We start from the raw sequence: 24375 nt of genomic DNA, 5'->3' as shown, positions 1-24375 counted from the left end.
ATATGTTAAAACCAACAGATTATTTTCAAGGGGAAAAAGATGATAACCTCATTGTTGTGAGTCCTAATAAAATAAAGATTTTTGAGAAAACAAAGGAACTCCACTTGGAATTCTAACCTGTTGTGAGTTGCTTAAAGTCATTGTCAAGTCAACTCTCTTAAATGATCTTAGCCAAGAAAATTAGAAGCTTCATACATGTAAAAGATGATTTACTAACTGAGGCTTTATTGTTCAAAGATACATATCACTGGAAACTCTTATGGTAGCATATGGGAACTTAATTACAGAGGCTTGAGTGCATTCAAGTCTGACAGTCTCTGGTAAAGTAATTGAAAGCATTTATATGACCAAATATCCACATCCAATTGCCTTTCCTATTTATATATACTTGGTTAAGTAAGGATTCTAATAGTAAAAGTACTTTACATGTCTGATTTAATGTTAAAACATCATAATTAAATAATTCTTTGGTGCATAGGATCCGTATAATTTTTTTTTACTCTGAAAGATATTCCCCAATATCTAGTTCAATTAGGGATTTTTAAGAATATAAGATATTATAAAATGATAAATTTTTAAAAAAACCCTTAGTTTTGAAAATTTTATACAGAGCACTCTTGTTTCTATCATGGTCTTTTATATATATATATATAAGATAATTTAACCCTTATCCCTAATGGACTCATTGTTGTCTCTGTTCATAGCCTTGCTTATACTTTTACCTTTGACCATCTCCTTGGTAAGACGAAGGTAACCAAGGGCGAAAAGCGTTGGTAAGGTCAAAGACAAAATCGATAATGGATCTAATGTGGAGGTAGAGGTAATATAATTACATATATTACCCCTAAAAGATAATTACATATATTACCCTAAAAGATCAAGAAAAAGAAACAAGGCCACAACCCTAAAAGATCAAGAAATATAATGGGTCTAATGGTGAGGTAGAGATAATATAATTGCATATATTACATATATTACCCTAAAAGATCAAGAAAGAGGAACAAGACCACAACCCCAGAATGAGGCGGGATTCGTTGCAATAATTGCATATGATCCGACTATACTCGGATGATAACGCTAATATCAAAATCCATTCAACGGTTGTGATGGTGTCCTTGAATCCGGAATCAAATAGGTCTCTTGGCTCTCTTCTGTTTACACGCGCTGTCGGGCTTTAGGGATTCCTCGCCCGTTTCGGATCCGCGTCGTGGTTTCCATGGAGGATTCGGCGAAGAGGAGGGAGAGGCTTCAAGCCATGCGCACGGAGGCCTCACGGGCCGCCGCTTCCCCCTATTCCTCTCCAGCCTCGGCGCCGGTGCCCCTGCCGCTGCCGCTTCTCTCAGAACCTCCGGTTCCGCTGCCAGGGGGCCTCGAAAGCCCCCCGCCGCCCGCCCCCAGGTTCGAGTTCTATTCCGATCCGATGTCGACCTTCTCGGCCGCTAAGAGGATGAGAGGCGTGGGCACCGGCGCCGCCGGATTTAGTCCCTCTTCCCCCTACCGCCCTCATCCTCCTACTCCTCCGCCGCCGCCGCAATCAACCTTCCCTAGTGGTAATTCCGAATTTCTTTTATTTCTTGTCTTTTCCTTCCTATTGATTTGATTTAGGTGAATATTTTTTTTATTCTGATTGTAAATAGCTGAAAGAATTGATGCATGCTTTTGGTTTTTAATGCGAGGGAAATTTCCTTGCAAGCAACTAAGGTTAATCATCCATGCAAGTTGCCGTCTGATGGGCATAATACTCCCTCCTTAGAGCTAGGTTTTAGCCTCATCTTTGTCATGCTTGATTCCGCAACTTAAGAGTAATGATACCATTTAGATTTATTGGAGTTCTATAATTCTAGCAATTCTTTGTTTCTCGGTTGGAAGAAGGCAAGCCATGGTGTGGTAGTAAAGTTGCTCCTCGGTCTAGGTGTCCAGGGTTTAAGTTACAAAAATAACATCTTTGCTTGCAAGGGGAAGTTTGTGTACATTGACCCTCCTAAAATCGCATATTGGCAGGAGTCTTGTGCACAGCTTCCCTTTTAGTCCTTGCTCGCTTAGAGGAATTGGATATCAATTCCCTTATAGTCATATGGAGATCTAGTCAACATAACTATTCAAATGCACTTCAAAGCACCCCTAATATCTCTTCTTTTTGCAAACCAAATCTTGAAATCCATTTCAACTGGTTTCCTCTATGATCTTCACTTGAATAACTTTTTTGTCCAATTTGTTTATAAGGTAGAAAAAGATGACTACCTCCATCCAAGTGTTGGGTTTAAATTATCGTCTTTCTGCTTTTTGTTATTATTTTAACTTGTTTGTTCTTTGGTTAAGGACTGGAGTTTGGATTGTCTTTCAGGGTCTTGATGATTTTCAACCTGATGTGAGTCTATGTTTTGTTAGAAAAGGAAATTTTTAGCGATTAGCTTTTCTAGAACACCATAGTGTGGTGTACTTTTAGTTTGGCACATTATGGAATCACTTGTATAGTGATTTCCAAGGTTTTGCAATCTGCATATCACTGGACTGAATATGTTAGACTTGTATAAGATCATTGAATTTTTTTTCCCTTTTTTTTATTTCTTGAACTAAGACTTGGAGGTGTTTCTCTTTTCCTTCCTCCAACTGATTGAGAACCTTATTATTTATAAAAGCTTTTCTATTTCATTGATGGGTTAAACATCCATGCTTAAAACAGTAAATCAAGAACTGGAGTTAGAATCAACTCCCCTCCGGTGGTAGGACATTGTGAAAGTCAATTATTTCATCAGAACTTCTACTGCCTCTTAACTTATGTTTTATCTCAATCACATTAAATAGTGGGATCAGGCAATGAGCCATATGATAAGATTTAGTAATGCAATTAACTTCGTCAGATCTTTCTCTTGTTACCCTCTCCAACTTGTTTAACACTGGCACCTATTCAGTTCTCATCAAAAAATCTTTAAATGAAAGGGTTTTAAACACTTCAACTCCCTTTTATAAACTTTTGTTTTCTGCTGTGAAACAAATTATATGAAGTCAGATGACACGTCATGTGATTGGATTCTTATTGATCTTACAAAGTGCCAGGAACTCTCCCAATCTCTCATTTAATAACCCACCCAACTTTTCTGAATATTTTGTCTGTTCAGTGTTCATGAAATAGCTTTCAAACTGTAAAATGCATATGCTTGGAATTTCTTGGTATTTATCATTAAAATATATGATGATTCTATGTCTTGGTGCATGTTAGATTCTACTTTGTGTTATATATTTTTTAACAGTTTGTAAAAAAGAGCAAATAGTTTTTGGTACTTTGCTGATTTTTCGTTGATGGTTCTTGGAAGAACTTTGTTTCTCTTGAGTGATGCATTGAACACCTGATTATGGTTATGAAAATTAAAGTAATAATTTATTAATCATAAGTTCTTCATATGCATTTTTATTCTACAAAAGCATGGTTTCTTTCATGATGAATAGATTAAGGCTTTAATGCCATATTCTAGCAATGTATATATATCTCAGTCTTTGACATATTTAAATATTAGGATTTTGCATATATATTCTTGAGAACTTTAGTATAACTCATATATCCCTACAATTATTAAGATCCTCCACATTTCCAGTGTTGTTAAAATATATATAACCCCAAATTAAGAACTCTAGCCGTTGTTAACACTAGTCGAAATATCCCTAATGTTTTTAGCTTCATTATGTTTTAAAGGTGTTAATGCAAGTTAGAGTTTAAGCTAACAGTTAATTTATAGTGTCTAATGGAGATGAATTACTAAAATGTGTCAGTTTAGCTTTATTATGTTTTTAAAGGTGTTAATGTGTAAGTTTATAGTGTTTTTATGCATGGATCTAAAATTACAATGGTCTTAGTGTTAAAATAAATGACAATGGGTTTTAGATCCTTGCTTCCAATTGTAAATTTTTAGTTTTATTTTCTTTTCGAGAATATTGGATGGGATGGGAACCTTCTACAAAATTGTATGGGTCAAATACATAAGCATCACTTCTGCAAGGATTGAAACACAGACTTGTTCAAGACAGAGGAGAACTGGCTACTAGGCCAGGCCTCAATTGGTTTAGTGATATCTTTGTTATTTTGTTTTTCTTTCCTTTTGGTATGCAAAATGAATCGCTACTAATATTTTCCTGAAAGCAAAGTATATGAAGTTGAGCATTATCTTTTGGTATGTTTTCTTGTTCTAGCAGGAATAAGGAACACATACATGGATAGCAGTTATGCTTCGGTTCAGCAGCTTCATATGTCCCAGCCGCCAGATTCTAGCTCATATGGAACACCATCACATGTACCTTACAGTAGTCCATGGAGAAGCCCTGTTCGGTCACCAACTCCCTTCTCAGGGTACCGAGGATCCCCTGCTTGTGGCCCAGGTTCCTGGAACAGATCCAGTGGAAGTGGTTCCACTGGACGTGGCTTTTCCACATACTCTTCCAACAGTGTTCCTAGGAGCCCTCATTTTGGACCAGTAGAAAGTCCTAGGAGCATTGCCTTTAGTAATAGTCCACAATCTATTACTGGAAGAGGCAGGGGTCGACAATTTTGTGGTGGCCCAAGTCCTAGGCCAAGTGGTGGTAGAGGCCGAAGTTTTAGTGGTAAAGCCTCAGCTCGAGAAGATATTGAGCGTTACTACTTGAAGTCTATGATTGAGAACCCTTGGCATGACTTAGAACCAGTAGTTGGAAATATACTGGAGCCAATGGCTGGCCATGGATATTGGCTTCCAGAATCAATATCCGGGAAGAAAAGCGGAGTATCTGAAACCGAGAGGAGAAACCAGTTCAGTTCCAAGTCAAGCCTCGCTGAATTCCTTGCAGCGTCCTTGGAAGAGGCCGTCAATGATGATTAGATTCCACCTCTAATTCCATTAGAAAGGTTCGCAAGTGATTTATTCAAATATAACACTTTGGAATGCAAAGATCTTGTCGTCAGCATCATGGACCTCTCCATTGGTAAGACTAAATCAGCAGCTAGATGATCTGAAAAAAGTTCCCTGGAGCAGTGTGCCATAAAGAAAAGGCAATTGGATGCAAGAACATATGCGGCAACGGCAGAATGTTCTTTGACAGTTGTAACAATGTTACACTTAAGAAATGTAAGCCAGAAAAGTTGAGGCAACGGTAGAATGTTCATCGACATTTGTAACTAAGAAAAGGTGCTGTGCAGCCTTGGTTTTTAATTTCCAGCCTGAAAGAAACTGACGTTCCATTTTGAATTCTGATGCAAATGCAATATTGCAGTAGTGTAACTCTTTTAACAGTCAGACTTGGTTTGCGGCTGACCAATCTACTAGCTATGGGGAAATCATTTTTGTGGTGATGCTGTTCCAGTTTAGCTGCATATTTGTTGACTTGATTAAATTGCTTTCAATAACAGCAATTTTGCTTAGGAAAAGCCCATATCGAATGATGTTCTCAGATTTAAAATAGAATTTCAAACTGCTCCTTCATCAAGTCACAGTTGATGCCTCGGTGCAGCTGGAGTTTTCTCTAGTGTGGTAATGAACTTCGAATTATTGGTTTTAAACTTTTCATTTTTTATTTTTTGTTCTTATTTTCTAATGAGCTCTGTTTGAGATAGTCAATGCACATTGAGTCAAAATCGACCCGATTTTTCTAAAAAGGGACTCATTTTTGTCATAATAGGATGTTATTAGGCGGATCCGATCCAAATCCAACTTAATATTATTACCAACATATATTTTTCCATAAAGCATTATAATATCGTTTGATAAATTTCCGATTGAGAAACCAATGCAACATTTCTTGGCATTACAGACAGAAATTTTAGAACACAGGAATTACTTGCAACTTAAGAATTCCTTGTCGGTTAAGATCCATTTCTATTTCAATCAGAGAGTAAGTTATCTCTGATTGATTCATCCCCAATATTTGCTTATCTTCGATGTCAACATTCCACATAATACATTACATTTGGCAAAATGAGCATATATATATATATATATATATATATATATATATATATATATATATATATATATATAATGTTCTTAAAAAGCTAATTGTTTGCTTACTATGAAAATTAAAGAAGTAAATAAAAAAATAATTTAAAAGTATCAACTAGTTTAGCTGGTTAATTTTTTTACAATTTATCATAAATTCCTGAGCTCAAATTTTATTAAAAATAATTTTTAAAAATTATTTCATATCTCTTAATTATAACGTTTATTCATATCATTCTAAATATATATTTTTATTTTTTAATAACTTCGTATATCTACTTCAATATCTTCATCATAATAATATAATTTTTTATACAAAATCAACATATATATATATATAATTTTCTTTTCTAATAACAAAAGGTGAGGAGCTCAAATGCAAAAACATCCGCTATAGCCTTTTATTTTATTTTTGATTTTTTATTTTTTTAGCTATAGCCTTTTATAATAACAGGTTGTGTCAGTTAGTGCAGAAGACTTCAGCGTCAAATTATTATTATTATTATTATTATTACTATTATTATATTCCTACAATACGTTCTGTCTCACGACTTGCGCTACAACCTCATGCTACTGCGAGACGAGCCGTTCCTTGCTCTTCCCGTCACCTCCGCAGCCCTCCGGCCCCTGCCCGCGCCCCCCCCCCCCTAACACGCGATCCTCCTCCCCTCACCCTTTTATCCCTGTCTCTCTCTCCCCTCCATGTTCTCGCAGCCCAAACCCAAGCGCCGGGTTGTTCGATTGAGGCGGAGGTGGTGGCGGCGGTAGGTCGTCGAGATGGGGGAAGACTGCGCCGCCACGCAGCTCATCGACGCGAACCGCGCCTTCAATGTCGACGGTCTCGACCGGTTCCTCAAGGCCGTGAAACTCGCCAACTATGGCCTCTCCTACGCCGTCGTCTCCATCATAGGCCCTCAGAGCAGCGGTGAGTCCGGCCGCCTCCCCCGTTCCCTTTTCGTTTCGAGATGCACCGAGTTCTTGTGATTCTTTTTCTGATGGTGGATTCTTGAGGGTGTGGTCAAGCAAGGGTTTTAAAACTCGTTTCTTGGTTTTGACCTTTGCCGGTCAAATTCATCTCTCTACACTTTTTGGGATTTTTAATGGTGGATTCCTGAGGGCATAGCCTTTTTTGCGTTGTTTTCGGGTTTGGGAGTCCGTCATAACCACGCCAACTTCGGTTTCTTTTTTTCTAATGGTGGAACCTTTTGGGTGTCGTCAAGAAAGAGTTTCTTGGTTTCACCATTGCCGCACTGTAGCAAAGATTCCCCCCTCTGTGTTGAGCCTTGTTGGCGTGTCATCTCTTGGGTTTCTTGAAGAAGAAAGGGTTTCATGGTTTTGTTTGTAACCGCTCTCTCGCTAATAATCGTCAACCGCTACTAATTATCCTTTTTCGTAGAGTGCTTTGAGATGCATTACGGATTTGGATACGGAAGCGGGAGCGGTGCATCATAATGGTGGATTCTTGGCGTGTTGTCAAGAAAGGGTTTCTTGGATTTGAATTTGCTTTGTCAATTTCACCAACGATAATTTTTTGTTATTATGTCCATAGCCTAGCAAAGCTGCCTTGAGACACTAACCATCAAGACTAAGTCATCACATTCTTTCCCCGTTCGAAATCTACAAGTGCTAAATCTGACATTGCTTTGTTAATGAAGTAATATCGACTTGGTTTCATTCTAGCGCAAAACGTTGTGTATTGTATGAGATTCTGTTGGCACGAATCTTGAATGCTTAGTGGTTCTAGTATGAAGGGGGTACAAACCAAGTGGTACGTCATGGCATAGAGTCTCCCTCTGTTGCATTTTCCAACCGATACACGCCTATTAGAGATGAGATGGGAAGATTGCAATTACTTGATTATTTTAACATCACAAGTTGTGGATAAGTGATGAGTTGTTGCTTTCCTGTATTATTCAATCTCTGAGTTTTTTTCTTATGGAGATTTTGGAGCTAGTTAAATGCTTCTATTTTACATGGTTCAGGGAAAAGCACCCTTTTGAATCATCTCTTTGGCACCAACTTCAGGGAGATGGATGCCTTTAAAGGAAGGTATAACTACTACTTTGTTCTGCCTTGTTTAGAGTATGTTGATAGATTGTTTTCTTTTTCTGCAGGAGTCAAACTACTAAAGGCATTTGGATAGCGAAAGGTGTTGGCATTGAGCCTTGCACGATTATCTTGGACTTGGAGGGAACAGATGCGAGAGAAAGAGGAGAGGTGACTATAATAACTCCAGAAAATTTCTTCCTTCTGTCACTTACCATCATATATAAAGTTTGCAAACAACTCCTGGGATATAAGGTGGCAGGAAGTTCAACCAGAAAAAAAGATTACTTTCTTGGGAGGAAATTTTGTAACTAGATTGGCTGCTGAGCATTTTCTATAGTTGAAATTTTGGAAACTCCTAGTCTAGAGTTCCAGTAGCATGCCAGATTTGCAACGTTTATTCCTTGCACCTGAATGTGCCTGAACTAGGCCCTGAAGTCACTTCTACTCTCTTCCCTCTACAAGTCTAGAGGAATTCATTCACTCTCTCCTACTTTCACTTTTTGTTTACAGAAGTTCAATCCAGGAAAAGCGTAGCCTAACCTAAGGAAGCCTATTCTCTAACACCCCGTTCAGTCCCACATCGGAAGTGCACAAGATTAAGATTGATTTATAAGGGTTTGACGAATGTATTACTATCAACCTTAACTTAAGCATTTTGGTTAATGGTTTGGACCAAATGAAATTGATAGGTCAATTAACTTATTAGGCCTGAGTCGTTACATTTGGGATTAAAACCAACTTATTGGTCCAGTACCAGTATAGTGGGGCATATGGTGTGTTGGAATGTGCCCATACCTATTGGTACAAATCATGATGTGGCAGTAGTGACCAAACTGGGAGGAGTTATCTTCTCCTTAGCTTTTTCTTCGTCGCGTTCTTTGCCGAAGGCCGGAGGCATCTACGGCCTTCGACGCCCTCATCGAACGCCGCATATGAGGAGAAGATCGATCTTCTCCTCGTCGCGTCATCGAGGCAAAATACACCTCTTTTCTCTTTATATATATATATATATATTTATATGTATGCCTGTACCGAACCGTACCGAGCAAAGCTCGAAACACTGGTACGATACGAAATTACGAACCTTGATTCTATCCTCATTGTTGTAGTTGTTTGCAAAGTTTTAAATTTCGAATGATATCACCCGTACTGGGTGGTATGTACTGGTTCGCTAGTAGACAGGTATGCGAACCGCCCGCTATCGGGCGAAACAGTTGATATAGCCTCGTATCGAACGATACAGGGCTGTATCGGGCGGTATCAGCCTGGTGCGATGAGGGAAGAAGAAGCGTCTAGAGAGAAGGAAGAAGAAAGAGAGAGTGTTCGAAGAAGAGGGAGAATTGGGAGAACCTCGACGTGCCCCAATCTGGCGTTGCCCTCCCTCGACGATCCTGATCTAGGAGGTAACGACCGGGCGGCGGCTAGAGCAGCGGAAGAGGCGGTCTCCTTCGTCACCTCGTCTGCAATTTTGCAGCATCTTCTTCGCCGCGTTCTTCGCCAAAGGTCGGAGACGTTTGCGGCCTTCACCATCTTCACCGCCTTCTTTGCCGAACGCCGCATATAAGGAGATGAAGGAGACTGCGTTCTTTTCTTTGTCTGAGGCGACGAGGAGAAGAGGAGGCGACGTCGCCGAGGCAGCATATGCCTCCTTTTTAGATTTTTCTATTATATATATATATATATATATATATATACCATTCGGTATGCCCTGGCGTACCGCTCGGTACTCCCATATCGTATTATCGTAACGTACCGAGCAAAACTCGATATACCGGTACAGTACGAAATTTCAATCTTTGGTTATTTGTGCTACAGTTGGATGCATATATAATTGAACTTTATTTTGTTTGCATATATTTCAAATATTCCATTTGGTCACTAATGACCATTAATACCAGCATTGTTATTTGTATAAAATTTGACTTTATTTGTCATGCATAATGTTTATGGCATTATTAATACTTTTGCTTCTGTACTGTCTCATGCCTATAATACCTTATCAATTTCAGGATGATACTGCCTTTGAGAAACAAAGTGCCCTATTTGCTTTGGCTATTTCTGATATTGTACTCATCAATATGTGAGTAGGTGTCAACCTTTTTCGTATGTGATGTATATTTTCTTTCTTCCATACTCTTTTCAAGGTCTACTGCATTGAGCTGAGAGTTGTTTATTTAGCTAGTGTTTCCCATTACTCATTGATGATATGTGCATTTAAATCATACAGGTGGTGCCATGATATTGGTCGGGAGCATGCTGCTAATAGGCCTCTTTTAAAGATGGTGTTTCAGGTGGTTACATACCTTCCCGTGAAAATCACATTTCTCTCTTCTTATTTTTGATGACATGATATATATATATATATATATATTTTTTTTTTTTTCAAGTAGTCTTCATCAAGGATTTTAATTTCGAATGATACCGCCTGTACCGGGCGGTACGTACTGGTCCACCAGTAGACTGGTACACGGATCGCCCGCTACCAGGCGGTATCGTCAATTGGGGCTATTTCTGCGCCGTTACCGCCCAAAATCGATCGGTAACGATCGATTTTGACTGTCGTCGCCCGCTACCGGGTGGTATTAGCCGAGGGAGAAGGAAGAAGAGGGAGAAGAAAAGGGAGAACTTGGAGATTCGATGTCGCTCTTTCTCGATGATCCTGATCCATCGCCGCCCTCCCTCACCGGTCGCCGTAGATGAGATGTCGCCTCCTCATCTAAGGCGACGAGGCCTTGGCGTCGTCGTCGAGTTCTCCTCATCCGCGTGGGGAGAAGAAAACGAGGCGATGTCGCCCTTTTTTATTTTTTAACTTTATTATATATATATATATATATATATATATATATATATATACACTGAGCGGTATGCTCGTACCGTACCGAGCTGAACTCGATACGCCGGTATGGTACGAAATTGCGAACCTTAGTCTTCATTGCTTTCGGTGAAAATGACATCTCTCCCTTCTTATTAATTATGATAAAATTGTGTACCTTTTCAGGCTATGATGCGATTATTCAGTCCTCGCAAGACAACCTTGTTGTTTGTTATCCGTGACAAAACGAAGGTTGGCATTCTTGGACAGTCACTTGCGTGTTTTCATTGCTTTCAACTTGCTACCGTCACATATGATTCAGAAAATAATTTCTTGCATTTTCTTTTTCGTAGACTCCATTGGAACATTTAGAACAAGTACTAAGGGAAGACATCCAGAAGGTATGATTCTGTGCTTAAGACTCAATTGGTTGTATAATTTTGTTATATGCATTTATTTATTTTTAATTGACAATGTTTTGGTGGTTATTATTCTTTTTAGATTTGGGATACTGTTTATAGGCCTCAGGCACACAAGGAAACACTACTGAGTGAATTTTTCAATGTGAGTGCATTGATATGCCATGTAAAACTTTGACCTATTTATTTTGATACATAACTGTCTGTGATGAAGGTGGAGGTTACAGCATTGGCCAGTTATGAAGAGAAGGAAGAACTATTTAAAGAACAGGTATACAGCGAGTACTACATCAAAAATATTTATTATCTGTATGACATTAGTTAGTGTTTGCAATTTATTTTGCTGTGTCAAATTTATCTATTGCTGGTCTGATAGCTTTTCTCTATTGTTGTCTCATGCAGGTTGCACAACTAAGGCAGCGCTTTTTCCATTCTATTGCCCCAGGGGGTCTTGCAGGTGATAGACGAGGTGTTGTTCCTGCTTCAGGATTTTCCATTAGCGTACAGCAGATTTGGAAAGTTATACGAGAAAATAAGGACCTTGACCTTCCTGCTCATAAGGTGTCTACCATTGTTGTGACATGCTAAGTAGTCAGAAAAGTTCTTTTTTCTACTTCTGCCCACTTATTCTCTTTGATGTACCTGTTAGATAATGGTTGCAACAGTTAGGTGCGAAGAGATTGCAAATGAAAAACTCAGATGTTTGACTTCGGATAAGGTTGTTACTTGTTGTGAGTGGTTCTTTATTGTTTTGAAAAAGCTGCTCAATATTTAGATGACATTTTAAATGTAATGTTAGGGTTGGTTGGCGTTGGAGGCATCCGTTCAAGCTGGCTCAGTATCAGGCTTTGGGAGGAAGCTTGATTCCATCCTTGATGCATACCTATCTGAGTTAGTCTCTTGCAAAGTCGACTATATCTATGTTCCTTTATAATTAGTTTATTTTTAGAGACTAGCAAATTTGTGCCTTTTCCTCTTAACAAGAAATAGACTACTATTTCAGGAAGCATCCAAGTAAGTGAAAATGCATTGCTCATCATTAGATAGGATAAATCTGTTCTATGGCTAAAATTTGGCAAGCTATTTGTGTCATTTCTAATATAAAGGATACTATTCCAATCTGATTGACTTATGATTTTGCTGATCATACAACTTCCGTTTGTGTGACTGAGGTGATTTTTTGTTCATTTATTTGGGTTTATAGTTTCTCTGTCGATGACTTATTCCAAAAACTCCCATGTTTTCATTATTCTTTTTGGTATAATGGTCCTCTGTCAATGACTTTGTCTTGGATACTTCATTAATTTGAGACTCAACTTTTGCAGTTTGGTTATTTTGATTGGTAGAGTATTGTAGCTTTACTCTTTTCATTATGTCATAGTATTAAAATGTTACTATCTTCCCAGTTCACATCAACCACATCAATTCTGTAGTTTTGTTTATTTGGTTCTAATCTTTACTCATAACTTATCTACTTGTATTTTTGTAGATATGACATGGAAACTTTCTACTTTGATGATGGTGTTAGAACCGCAAAACGACAACAATTAGAGTCCAAAGCACTGCACGTAAGATGATGTCTGATACAAATTCTTCTAAAACTTCCTTTCTAAATTGTTGTTTGAGTGGATCTTTTTTGGCACAAACAGAGACTAGGCTGTTTCTATTTTGTTATTTTGGTTGCTAGGATAGTGGTGTTAATTATTTATACATACTGTTAGCAAAATGAGATATGGCCTTGTCAATTTGTGATGATAAGTTGCTGGTGTTGTCAAGTTTCATGTTGTTAGGAAATTGCTCATTTCCTTGCAAATCTTGGAAGCAGAAACTTTGACATAATTGGCTGTTTGGTTTTGAACATTTTGGCTAGATAAATTTGTACAATGAAGAAAAACGGTCTGTTGAGATAGAGCAATTTTATTGCTCAGGCACTTGTATCCCATACTGGGTCCAATTAGAGTGTTATGTATCATGGACATATACTGGCACATGTGGCATAGATATGATGGATCTGCCAGTTTGCAGGATGCTAAAGCCAGTCTTGGGCTGACTTTGTTTCTATAACATGTCATGTGAGTTGACAGGTGAGACATAATCTAGTATGTTCCGGTGCAGATACAGGGAGGGTTGGTGTTGTATATGTTGCAGACATGGGCTGATGCTAATTACCGCAATGCAAAGATGCTGGGAAAAGAAAACAGATACATCGGAGAGGATAAGAAGAGATGAATATTACTTGTTCTGATTCCAGTGGAATATTACTTGATATTATTCTTCAGTCATGGTTTAGTCCAAGGGAGATGCCTGCCATGAGGGATGAACCACTTTTTCAAACCAAAGAGAAAAGAAAAAAAGAAACACTATAATGTGGGTTTTTTAGACAGTCTTACAGTTAAATTTTTTCGTATTGATATTGGTTCAATTTTCCAATCTAAATTTGCTAAAGCATGCAGTAATACAAGAGGAAAAAACTGAATTTTACGTGTTCTGCCAGTGCATCTGGATACTGAAAGTTTCAGTATTGCTCCATGATTGGAATGAAACATGCAGCACAATACTTGTTGGTATACTGACACTGAAAGCCTCTATTTAAGGTAGATACTCATCATGATTGTGTCATGCTGGGCTGGAGCTCTAGTAAAAGATTATGCAAGGTTTGTTCTGGATTTAGAAGATGATTCTAGGAATATGATATAAGCTGATGTCATCATAAACCTTACCAATTTGCCAACTCTTGTTTATTATCAGATTGTTTGGTATGCAATATATTTATGCTGGGAGAAACAACGGTTGTGGTAAATTTATGATTACATAGTTTCTGTGATGTGTTTTAGAAAGCTTGAATTCTTGGTAGCCTTCTGATTAGTATAGTTTCTACTGTAGTTTTGAGTGTTTCTTTTTTCTTTTTGATTCTGCAATCATTGTGTGGCTCTAATTCATATTACAAGTGATGTAACCTAAGCTTCATATTTTACATTCATAATTTCTATTTTAAATTTAAAATTTTTAAAATTCTGAATTTGCTAAGGTCTCAGATTTGACATTATGAGTGATGCATAGCATTATTATTCTAGATCTTGCACAAATAAAGTTAAGATGGTCTATGCTGGATTGAACAATGGGTAATTGGGATCTGCTTTAACTGATACCTATGAGAACATTTCTTAGTTGTTTAGAAACAATATTTTCATATGTTCTTTTTCTCCCTTTTGTAGCTTGTGCATCCTTCTTTTCAAGCAATGTTAGGACATCTGCGTTCTAAAGCACTTGATAAATTCAAAAATGATCTTGAACAATCGTTGGAGAGCAGGAAAGGATTTGCAATGTCAGTTCGTACTTGTGCCGAAGCCTCCTTGCTTGAGTTTGATACTGAATTTACAGGTGATGCCTTTCGTAAAGTAAATATTTACGAAGAATGTTAATTTAGCACACACAAAACAATAGAAAAGAATGACAAATGGTGGCAAAATTACTATTCATTCTGTAAGCAAATTCATCTTAAACCACTGCACTAGTGTGATGTATTGATGTCCTTGGAGCAGCATAATATCTCTGCACTTTTTCATCTTTGCATGTTTATGGTATGGCAGAATTCCAGTTAAGGTAGTGATCCAAGTCATGCCCCTAGTGACCCATTACTTGTAGCTTTTGTTGATGTTCTTCATCCTTTCCTTTCAAAATCATATGCATGTTCAACATTTTTCTTAATCATATCCATTACTTGTGTAGTTTGCCTGGTTGCACAATCTGGATTGCCATTTGCAAATCTTGATCCTCTTTTGATTGATTTCTGGGCCTTATTGCTAGAACACCATTATAACTGTTAAGAATCAACTGAGAATGGATGGAATCAGCTGATCCTGATTGATGGGCAGCAGAAGTTAGTAAGGAAGCTAAAAGAATTATTTTTTTGTCACTATAATTGCTACTGTCAGATACTGCTGCTTTCTTGATGCCAATGAACACCATGATTAGCAAGGTTGGTATTGAGATCGCCTAGAGATGGGATGATATGTCTGGGATTGACAGAATTGATTATATCAGTTTAGTGGAATAGAAATAGAATAATAGATAGAAAAAAATCAATTATAATAATACAAATATTAAATCTATATGTATTGATATTGAGAAAAAAATGTAACAGAATTTTTTATCTCCACATTTCATAAATTATTTAATATTCTAGAAAGAGAAATTCAAAATGTGAGATAAAAATTGTATAAGATGTAATATGAAAATAATGTATAGTTATTAATTTTATATTTTTATATTCAATAAAAATAAATGTTAATCATATTGTACAAAGTTATTAACATAATAAATAACTTATATGTATTTGTCATGGAAAAGATTCAATTTGTTCACTTGTAGTCTTCATGGTGATAGGCCTTAGTTGTAGCTTTGAAGCTTCTCTAATTATCACATCAGTGAAGTACAAGATAATGAAAAACTAATAAGTGCATATCAAGTTTGAGATAACCTAGATGGTTAAGGACAATTTCCTGTCACATCCTTTTCTCTCCTAATATCCTTTTCACCCTGTTTTAGTCACAGTGGGTGATGAACATTGCAACAGTGGTGGCAAATTACTACTACGACAAGAGTTGCAACCGATATCAAACACAATTACACAACGCAATTGTATCTTGGTTATACCAAACTGGTCATATTGGTCTTACCTCATGGTATCACACCAAGGACTGGTATTGGTACCAAACCGTGATTTGAAATGTTGATGTGGACTACATGGATCATACGGAACTATATTAATACAAATACATTAAATATATTTTTTATTTTTTTCTCAGCATTATATCACATTATATACTATTCTTTCTGGTGTACTATACATTAAACCATTTTATGGTATGAATAATTATTTGAATCTTTATCTTGAATCAACTATATCAACTATGATTTGTAAATAAACTATCATTATGATTGTAAAACTTCATAATAAAATCATTGTTGTCTCTCTATTGAATCTATGTAAGTTATTATCGTCTTGTCACGGACAAAGCTGTAAACAGAGTGTTCGATGTAATGCTCGTGTATGTTCGTGTCTTTTGGTTTTGTTCATACATTGCACAACATGTAGAGGGCTTGCAGTAGGCTTGACAACCTCATTTTAGTTGGCTTATGTAGTTGTTTCTGGCTTGTAAACGTAGGTTATATGCAGTTGTCAACAAAATTGCCCAGAAATAAGCCATCCAAGCAGTCATTTTGGAGGTTTTCTAGCTCCATAGAGTGGTGCGGAGTGTCAGCTAGCACAACACCTAGGAGCTACCCAGGTGGCACAAGGTTGGATGGGCCTTTAGGCTAGTGTCAACGTTTGGTTTGCTGTTTTGTTCCGTAGCAATGTCATGTGAGCACTTGTGGGGATTTTTGGTTGCTTTGGACCACCTTGGACCCTTTGTCACGTGATCATTCGGAGCTTACGAAGTGTATGCTTATAATTTACATTACATATCAAGTGTTTGCCGAAATGACTGCATGTGGATCTCGAGTTAAACGCTTTCTCTAATCTGTCTCTTCTTTTGTAGGTCTTTAAGAGACCATAAGAGGTTTCGATGAGGCTAACCCTTTGTGGACGGATATGTAAGGGTGTCGTACGACTTAGGCAAAACTAGTTAAGTCCATGACATATGGTATCAGAGCGGGACAAGCATACTAAAAAACACTTGGCATGTAAACGTGGGGGACCTAGCTGCCTGCGTTGAGGGCAATCAGCACGTGTGTCCATTTGGGGGAAACATATGTTGAGATATAGGGAAAAGAGTCGCTCAGAGGAGCGGGCATCCGAGGTTGACATTTAGAGGAATGTCAATCCTTCATACGAGAAGCACCACGAAGACAAGCGAGGTGAGAAGAACATGTAGTGCACAAAGGTTGGGATGGCTGAGTTCGAGTTACGGCTCGACATTGGCAACCAAACTTGACAGTGCTCAAGGCAAGCAAGACGCTTGGCAAAGGATGAGACCGTGCAAGGAGGGATGGGTTGCATGACGATCGAAAGAGTTATGCAAAGCTTGTCGAGGTGAGGGGAATTATTAACTCAAAGAATTCATTACTCATACAAGGGCTTGTATGCTGACGATAGATTGTCCGTGGCCATCCTAAGGCGATCGAAGCTCGACACCATGGAGTATTGAAACTTTCTCTTCAGCATGAGAAGGATATATTCGTAGGAGGCTGAAGTGTGCAACAAGTTTAGTGTGTTGCTAGGTCTTGAGGGGCGTAGCGGGGGTTGTATTGGTGAACAGTCATAATCTAGCAAGTGCATTCGCGAGGGCGAAACAGTGCATAGTTTGTTCAGTAAGGCGGATTAGTCTAAGAGGATGGTGGTATCCGAAACTTCCAGAGGGAAGGATGCGAAGAGAAAAGTTACTCCAACGAAGCAAATATCCAAGAGGAATAAGTCCCGATTCTCTAAAGGGAGAATCATGTGCAACGGATCACACATATCGAGGAGGGGTGTCTCAAGACAACAACTCTATAAAGCTCAATGGGCCGAGCAAGCGACGAGGAGTTGTCGCATGATCTCGCATGAGGTAATGAGTTGGATACATTACGAGATCAAGTGGGGGAGCAATTTAAGACAACACCAAACGAAGGCACACTTAGAGTCGATGTGGAGTTCGGACTCAACGGAGGGTTGACTTGTCAAATGGTGGCGTGAGGGCCACTATTAACTCAATGCAAATCGAGGAGCAGAACAACTTGGGTGGAACTTGGTGAAGAGCCCAAGCCGCATAAAGGGAGTCGACATAAAAGACGGAACATGGAGGAGAGACATGAAGCTTTCCTTGGACGGAGTTCAAGAACATGAACTCTTGTAGAGGCAAGAGCGGAATTATGTCGTTCCATAGGCCCCTCATTTTGATGGAGCAGACTCAACTTGCATGGTGCCAAAGTCGAAGGGAGCTTCAAGGCAGCGAAAAAGAAGATAATCGACATGAGCCCTATAACATGATGTCAGAGGCCATGCATGATCTCGCATGAGGTAATGAGTTAGATACATTACGAGATCAAGTGGGGGATCGAATTAAGGCAAACACCAAACGAAGGCACATTTAGAGTCGATGTGGAGTTCGAACTCAACGGAGGGTTGACCCATCAAATGGTGACGTGAGGGCCACTATTAACTCAATGCAAATCGAGGAGTGGAGTAACTTGGGTGGAACTTGGTGAAGTGCCCAAGCCGCATGAAGGGAGTCGACATAAAAGACGGAACATGGAGCAGAGGCACGAAGCTTTCCTTGGATGGAGGTCAAGGACATGAACTCTTGTAGAGGCAAGAGCGGGATTATGTCGTTCCATGGACCCCTCATTTTGATGGAGCAGACTCAACTTGCATGGTGCCAAAGTCGAAGAGAGCTTCGAGGCAGCGAAGAAGAAGATAATCGACATGAGCCCTATAACATGATGTTAGAGGCCATGTATGAGAGTTGCAGTTTGTCTTTCCATTGACCAAGGTGAACTGCTTGGAGATCACAAAGGTGTTAAAGCAGGTGGTCGAAAGGGGCGAGGAAGCGACAACGAGTCCAAAGAGACTTAGCTACCTAAAACCAAAAGTTGGTTAGAATGGAGGTAGACTCGGAGGAGTGCCACGGTGCCTCAGAGGCGGATCTATTGATCGTGAAGAAAGGGATGCCGATGCGAGGCGATGGATAGTAGGGTCATGAGCATGGCAACGCCATAGTACCACAGAAGCGGGACTTTTATGGATTCATCGATCCCTTTCTCTTATAGATAGAGAGCGTTTGGTCATGAAAGGGGCCGAGGAGGTGGAGAATGCAGAGACAAACTCATCAAAATAGCCAAAAGTAGCGGACTTCGAGTCGATGCAGGAGTGCTTGACTAAGGAACGAAGTAGGCAGTATGTGGTGCTATACTTTTTCTACTCAGAGGAGTAGGCGATAGAAATGGTGGAGAAGACGGTACAATCTTAGAGGTGACCAAAACTATTGGAGACTTGCTCCAAGTTGGGGTGAACTTTTGCTCTTTTTGGGCAAAACTTCTTGTATTCCAGAAGTGTGATGGTAATGAGAAGGCGAATCATAGTAGCTAACTCAACGCAATGAGTGTAAATACTTCGGGTGCTTTAGAAGTGTGAGTAACGAGTAGGTAAAGGCTAGTAACTAGCTCGATGCATGGAGTACAACTCTCGAGGAAGCAGGGAAGTCAAGTAACCTTGCCTTCTCAACCCTCAAAAGAATGGGCGAAATTGAGTATTCTAGTTCTCTTATTTATCCAGCAGAGGAGCTCTACACATGTTCAAAGACCCACTAAAGAAAGTAGAAGACAACAATTGTCAAATTCTCATCAATGATGATCGATTCTATCGAGAGTATATTGCCCGCTTCATTTCCCAACAGAATGCTAATCGAAAGCGGAAGTGATGCAAACCTACTTGGAGGTGACAACTAAGTTGAAGAGGAATCGATGGACTAATTTTGGGGAGAAAAGACTTGAAAAACTTCAAAGTCTATAAGGCGATGCTTGTTAAAGCTCCAACAGGTATCCATCCAGTTTAGGCAGCAAGAGACGTTTGAGGGACTAGTGCATAACAAGGAAGGTCTTTTCCTTCATACGAAGGATTTGTAGAAACCAACAAGGATTATCACAACTCGATCGACCCCACATTAGACTCAGAGTCATTGGCGAGTTGAAGTAGCATGGCGGATCAAAGGTCGACTACTCAACAATAGCGACGGATTGCAGTTGGGAGCTCGCAAAGGCTTCGATGAGGATGTCGAAGGAATAAGTGGGGGAGAATGTTACGGACAAAGCTGTAAATAGGTTGTTCGATGTAATGCTCGTGTATGTCCATGTCTTTTGGTTTTGTTCATGCTTTGCACAACATATATGGGGCTTGTAGTAAGCTTGACAACCCCATTTTGGTTGGCTTTTGTAGCCGTTTCAAAATGGTAAATGCAGGTTGTGCAATTATCGTATAAAGGCAAAATTGCTTAGAAACAAGCCATCCATGCAGTCATTTTGGGGGTTTTCTAGCTCCTTAGAGTGGTGCGAAGTATCAACCGGCACAACACCCAGGAACTACCCAGGTGGCATAAGGCTGCATGGGCCTTTAGGGTAGTGTTTAGGGCTGGTTCGTTGCTTTGTTCCGCAGCAGTATCGTGTGAGTACTTGTCGAAACTTTTGTTTACAGCGGACCACCTTGGACCCTTTGTCGCGTTACCGTTCAGAGCTTTGCAAAGTCTATGTTTAAAATTTGCGTTGCCTATCAAGTGTTTGCTGAAATGATTGCTTGTGGATCTCATGTTAAACACTTTCTCTGACCCGTCTTCTCTTTTGTTGGTTCTTAAGGGACCATAAGAGGTTTCGAGAAGGCTGACTCTTTGCGGATGGACGCACAAGAGTGTCGCACGACTTAGGCAAAATCAGCTAAGTCCGTGACAGTCTCCAACTCACTTTAAATGTATTCATAATTTATTAAAAGTACTTCAATAGTAAAAGTTGTCCAACATAATTACCCTAGTTTAGTGTATAACTCCTAAATTTTGAATCTTGCCCAATCAACATATGATGATTGTATGTAGTGATGAAAAGTATTAGTTTGTCATTGACCTCCCATCTCTGTATATCTTTCCTGGCTATATGGACACCTTGATGTTGTCTGTCATCTAATGTTGATCTTTCCTCTCTTCCAGATGTGGCAATCCAGCATGCTGATTGGAATGCTTCCAAAATAAGGGAGAAGCTCTGTCATGACATTGAAGCTCATGCAGCTTCTGTTCGTGGTGTTAAATTATCTGAACTTAAAGCTTCTTACGAGGTTTAATGAGTTATTTGAGTTATCTTGTTCATTCAATATATTTTCTATATTCATTTTTCTTCTTTGGGAAAATTTTTAAGATATAGGCTAATTGAGTATGTCATCCTTACAGAAGATAATCACTGAAGCCCTTGTTCAACCTGTGGAATCACTGTTTGATTCTGCTGCTCAAGACATTTGGGCATCTATACGAGAACTTTACAGGCATGAGACTGAGAATGCTATATCAGGGTATTCATCTTCGCTTGCTGGTTTTGAACTGGACCAGTCTACCTTTGATAAGATGATGGCAGATCTAAAGAATTATGCAAGAGGTGTAGTGGTAAGAAAAATAAGAGAGGAAGCAGGCAAGGTTCTGATTCATATGAAGGATAGGTATCCTTCCGTTCTGCAGTTTCTTCTTCAGTGCCCAATATTTCTCCTAAATTTATGGTTCCAATGCTTCCAGGTTTTCAACAGTATTTAGCCATGACAAGGATTCCATGCCTAGGGTCTGGACTGGGAAGGAGGATGTTAGGAAGATCACAGAGGAGGCACGTGCTGTGGTACTGATAATTTTATTTGTTTTCTATATAATATTTGCCAAATTTTTGTGCTTGTGTTTGTTTGGTAATCCTTATGGTTATCCATTTTCTTACAAGCATAAATTCTTTAGAAATATCCTATGTGCAGGCTCTGAAACTTTTAGCTGCAATGGCAGCCATCCGGCTGGATGACCAGCCAGATAAGATCGAGAATATTCTTAGTTCTTCTCTTATGGATGGTCCTGTTATAAAAAATAGAACCATAGAGGCTTCTAGAGATCCTCTTGCCTCAAGCACATGGGAGGGGGTATGTTATGTGATCAATTAATGATTTTCAACGCAACTTAAAATTGTAAAAGTAATAAAGCACTGACAAATGCAAAATTAACCAGGTGCCTCCAGAAAATACGGTGATTACACCAGTGCAGTGTAAATCAATTTGGAAGCAATTCAAAGTTGAAACAGAGTATACCGTCAGCCAAGCAATTTCTTCACAGGTAATTGTTGTTTTCATTAGCATCATCTATCTCAATGAAAAACAAAATTAACTGCCTTCATAATTTTCTTTCCTTTATTCAGTCTTTGTTTGATTATATTGGTAGTTTTATGTTCTGTTGAGTTTATTAGCTGCATAATGGGTCATCTAGGGAAAATATTGGATCATCTATGACGTTGGTACTAGATCTTTGACATGTTTATTGTTTTACTTAATAGAACCAAGTATGTTTTCTTCAAAAAGTATGCCATTGAAGAACTTGAGCTGAATGCAATGGATGCTGACATTTTAATTTATGGTATAAACATAGATTGGAAGTTTAATGAAACCATTCATGTTTCTTACGAGGTATATGATGTGGGAAAATGCTTTTTGCAAAATGCTTATGTTTTAAAAGAAGTCTTTGCTTGTTACTTTCTTTAAGAAGTCAATTCAAATGTAGTAACTTATATGCCCAAAACTGTTTCCTAGCTGATCTTGTGTATAAAATTGTAGTAGTAAAGTAAAGAATCTAATAATTAGTTAACTATAACTGAGGTGAAATGGCTTGTTTGATGTTCTTTTTTTTTTTTAAATGAAGACTTGGCATATCTGTTCCGTTGCAAAAAGTCTTTATCCATTCCCTATTCAACTTCTATTATATGTCTGAATGCAAAGCTTACGTATTTGTTCCCTATTCAAACGTGTCTGAGTATTACTCGAAATATTTTCAACTATCAAATATAGTCACTTTAAAGGAAGCAAAATAATTTCATATAAGGGATGAAAAACAAATTCAATGATTCTAGAGGATGTCACATTCCTTTTCAACCCGCTCCTAGTTGAGTTAGGAAAGGAAAGGGCTAACCAAGCTATCTCACTAAGTCATAATAAAGAACCATATCTCCATAGTTCTAAATGTCTCTTTCAGTGGGTTTTTGGGAGTAACAAGATCAACCAAAAAGGAAAGTTTCTCTCAGGTTCATGGTTTCAACCTAACAGCATGTCTAAAGCATAGATCACTAATGCAATGCATTTTTGTAATTGTTGTGACCATCTTATTCAAGTAGTAATGTACATATTTTTTTATTTATGAACATTTTATGAAGTCAGCTGGTGAAATAGTTAAAATCTCATATGTTATTTTTTTCTCTCCATCTCAGGAAGCTTTCAAACACAATAAAAGTTGGTTGCCTCCTTCATGGGCAATTGTTACAATTGCGATCCTAGGTTTCAATGAATTTATGATGCTTCTTCGGTAATTATTACTATTATAACTTTGTTGCATAATTTGAGTTAACTAAATCTCGATTGCTTCTTTGTTTGTCTAAATTTTGTCCCTCGAGTGACACAAATTTTCCCTTGCTGATGAACAGGAATCCTTTGTATCTTGCCATACTATTTATACTTTTCATTCTGTCGCGAGTAGTATGGTATGAACTCAATATTGCTGGAGAATTTCAAAATGGCACGGTAAGAGGATTCAGATCTTGTTGTGAGTTCTTTCCTGTATCTTGTTGACTGTGACAACAATTTGTCATTCATGCTATTGACAGTATTCTATATTCCTTTTTAAAATAATTATTTTCTTGTTAGCACGTTGTTCTTTAGATCATGGTCCGGAAAAATGTTAGTGAAACTAGTTGGATTTAGACAAGTTTTGGACCAACTTATTCAGCAAGAGTGAAAGATCATTTGTTCATGAAGAGCTCACAATGCCATCAAAGTATTTTGTAGCATTTCTAGGTTTATGTGGCTCATTTGTTCATAGAACGAATCGTTCAAAACAAATAATTTTCTTGCTTCTCTTATGAGGTTGCCTGAATCTATACTCCACCTACAATTAAATGCCATCTCACACACACTTTATATTTTCAGCTTTCTGGACTTCTTGCAATATCAACAAGATTTTTACCATCAGTTATGAACATTCTAAAAAGAGTTGCTGGTGAAGGTAACAGACATCATCAAGCTGCACAATCTTTGCAATCCCTGCCCTCCACTGCACAGACTCCTAGGAATCAGGAACCGGAAATGTGATCATGCATCTGATAATATCGTTGCAAAGAAATTGTAAAGTAATCAAATGTATATGTACAGATGTGTATTTATATATAAATTAAAGGTTGTTTAATTAAGAATAAGAACTGGGATAGAATTTGTACCAACAGTTTGTGAATGCACAACTGTAAATGTGTGTATGCCTTCTTTCAAATCTGAGTTCTTCCCAGAAACTGGTAGTCTCGATCAGGAGTCTTATGTTTTGATTTGTGTGAGAAAGGATGCAAGTTGTCAAGACTTTGCTATACAATGTTGCTTCGGCTAAATAAATCGTTG

At 38.4% G+C, this 24375-nt stretch overlaps 2 protein-coding genes across 4 annotated transcripts; both read left to right on the top strand.

The window, feature by feature from the left end:
* Positions 1–1147: 1147 nt before the first annotated feature.
* Positions 1148–5317, top strand: LOC135635212 (protein SICKLE-like). Its single transcript, XM_065146138.1, has 2 exons — positions 1148–1550; positions 4189–5317. Exons 1-2 carry the CDS (start codon positions 1217–1219, stop codon positions 4845–4847), a joined length of 993 nt encoding a protein of 330 aa, XP_065002210.1. The 5' UTR covers positions 1148–1216; the 3' UTR covers positions 4848–5317.
* Positions 5318–6574: 1257 nt separating this feature from the next.
* Positions 6575–24285, top strand: LOC135585637 (protein ROOT HAIR DEFECTIVE 3 homolog 2-like). 3 transcript variants are annotated; one of them, XM_065146658.1, is made up of 22 exons: positions 6575–6885; positions 7943–8009; positions 8075–8177; positions 10019–10089; positions 10237–10300; positions 11008–11073; positions 11175–11222; positions 11323–11385; positions 11455–11511; positions 11643–11801; positions 11890–11958; positions 12040–12131; positions 12730–12808; positions 14456–14621; positions 20915–21039; positions 21152–21414; positions 21488–21584; positions 21712–21870; positions 21956–22060; positions 23202–23296; positions 23415–23511; positions 23917–24285. In XM_065146658.1, exons 1-22 carry the CDS (start codon positions 6738–6740, stop codon positions 24076–24078), a joined length of 2355 nt encoding a protein of 784 aa, XP_065002730.1. In that variant the 5' UTR covers positions 6575–6737; the 3' UTR covers positions 24079–24285. The 3 variants fall into 3 exon arrangements, with proteins under 3 accessions (XP_065002730.1, XP_065002731.1, XP_065002732.1); XM_065146659.1 differs by having other exon boundaries at positions 6745–6885; positions 7357–8009; XM_065146660.1 differs by having other exon boundaries at positions 6745–6885; positions 7357–8009; positions 10019–10093.
* Positions 24286–24375: the final 90 nt, after the last annotated feature.

This window comes from Musa acuminata, chromosome BXJ3-4, assembly GCF_036884655.1.
Source record: "Musa acuminata AAA Group cultivar baxijiao chromosome BXJ3-4, Cavendish_Baxijiao_AAA, whole genome shotgun sequence".
In the NCBI taxonomy this organism is placed as follows: Eukaryota; Viridiplantae; Streptophyta; class Magnoliopsida; order Zingiberales; family Musaceae; genus Musa; species Musa acuminata.
This window is presented reverse-complemented; position numbering and strand designations above follow the sequence as displayed.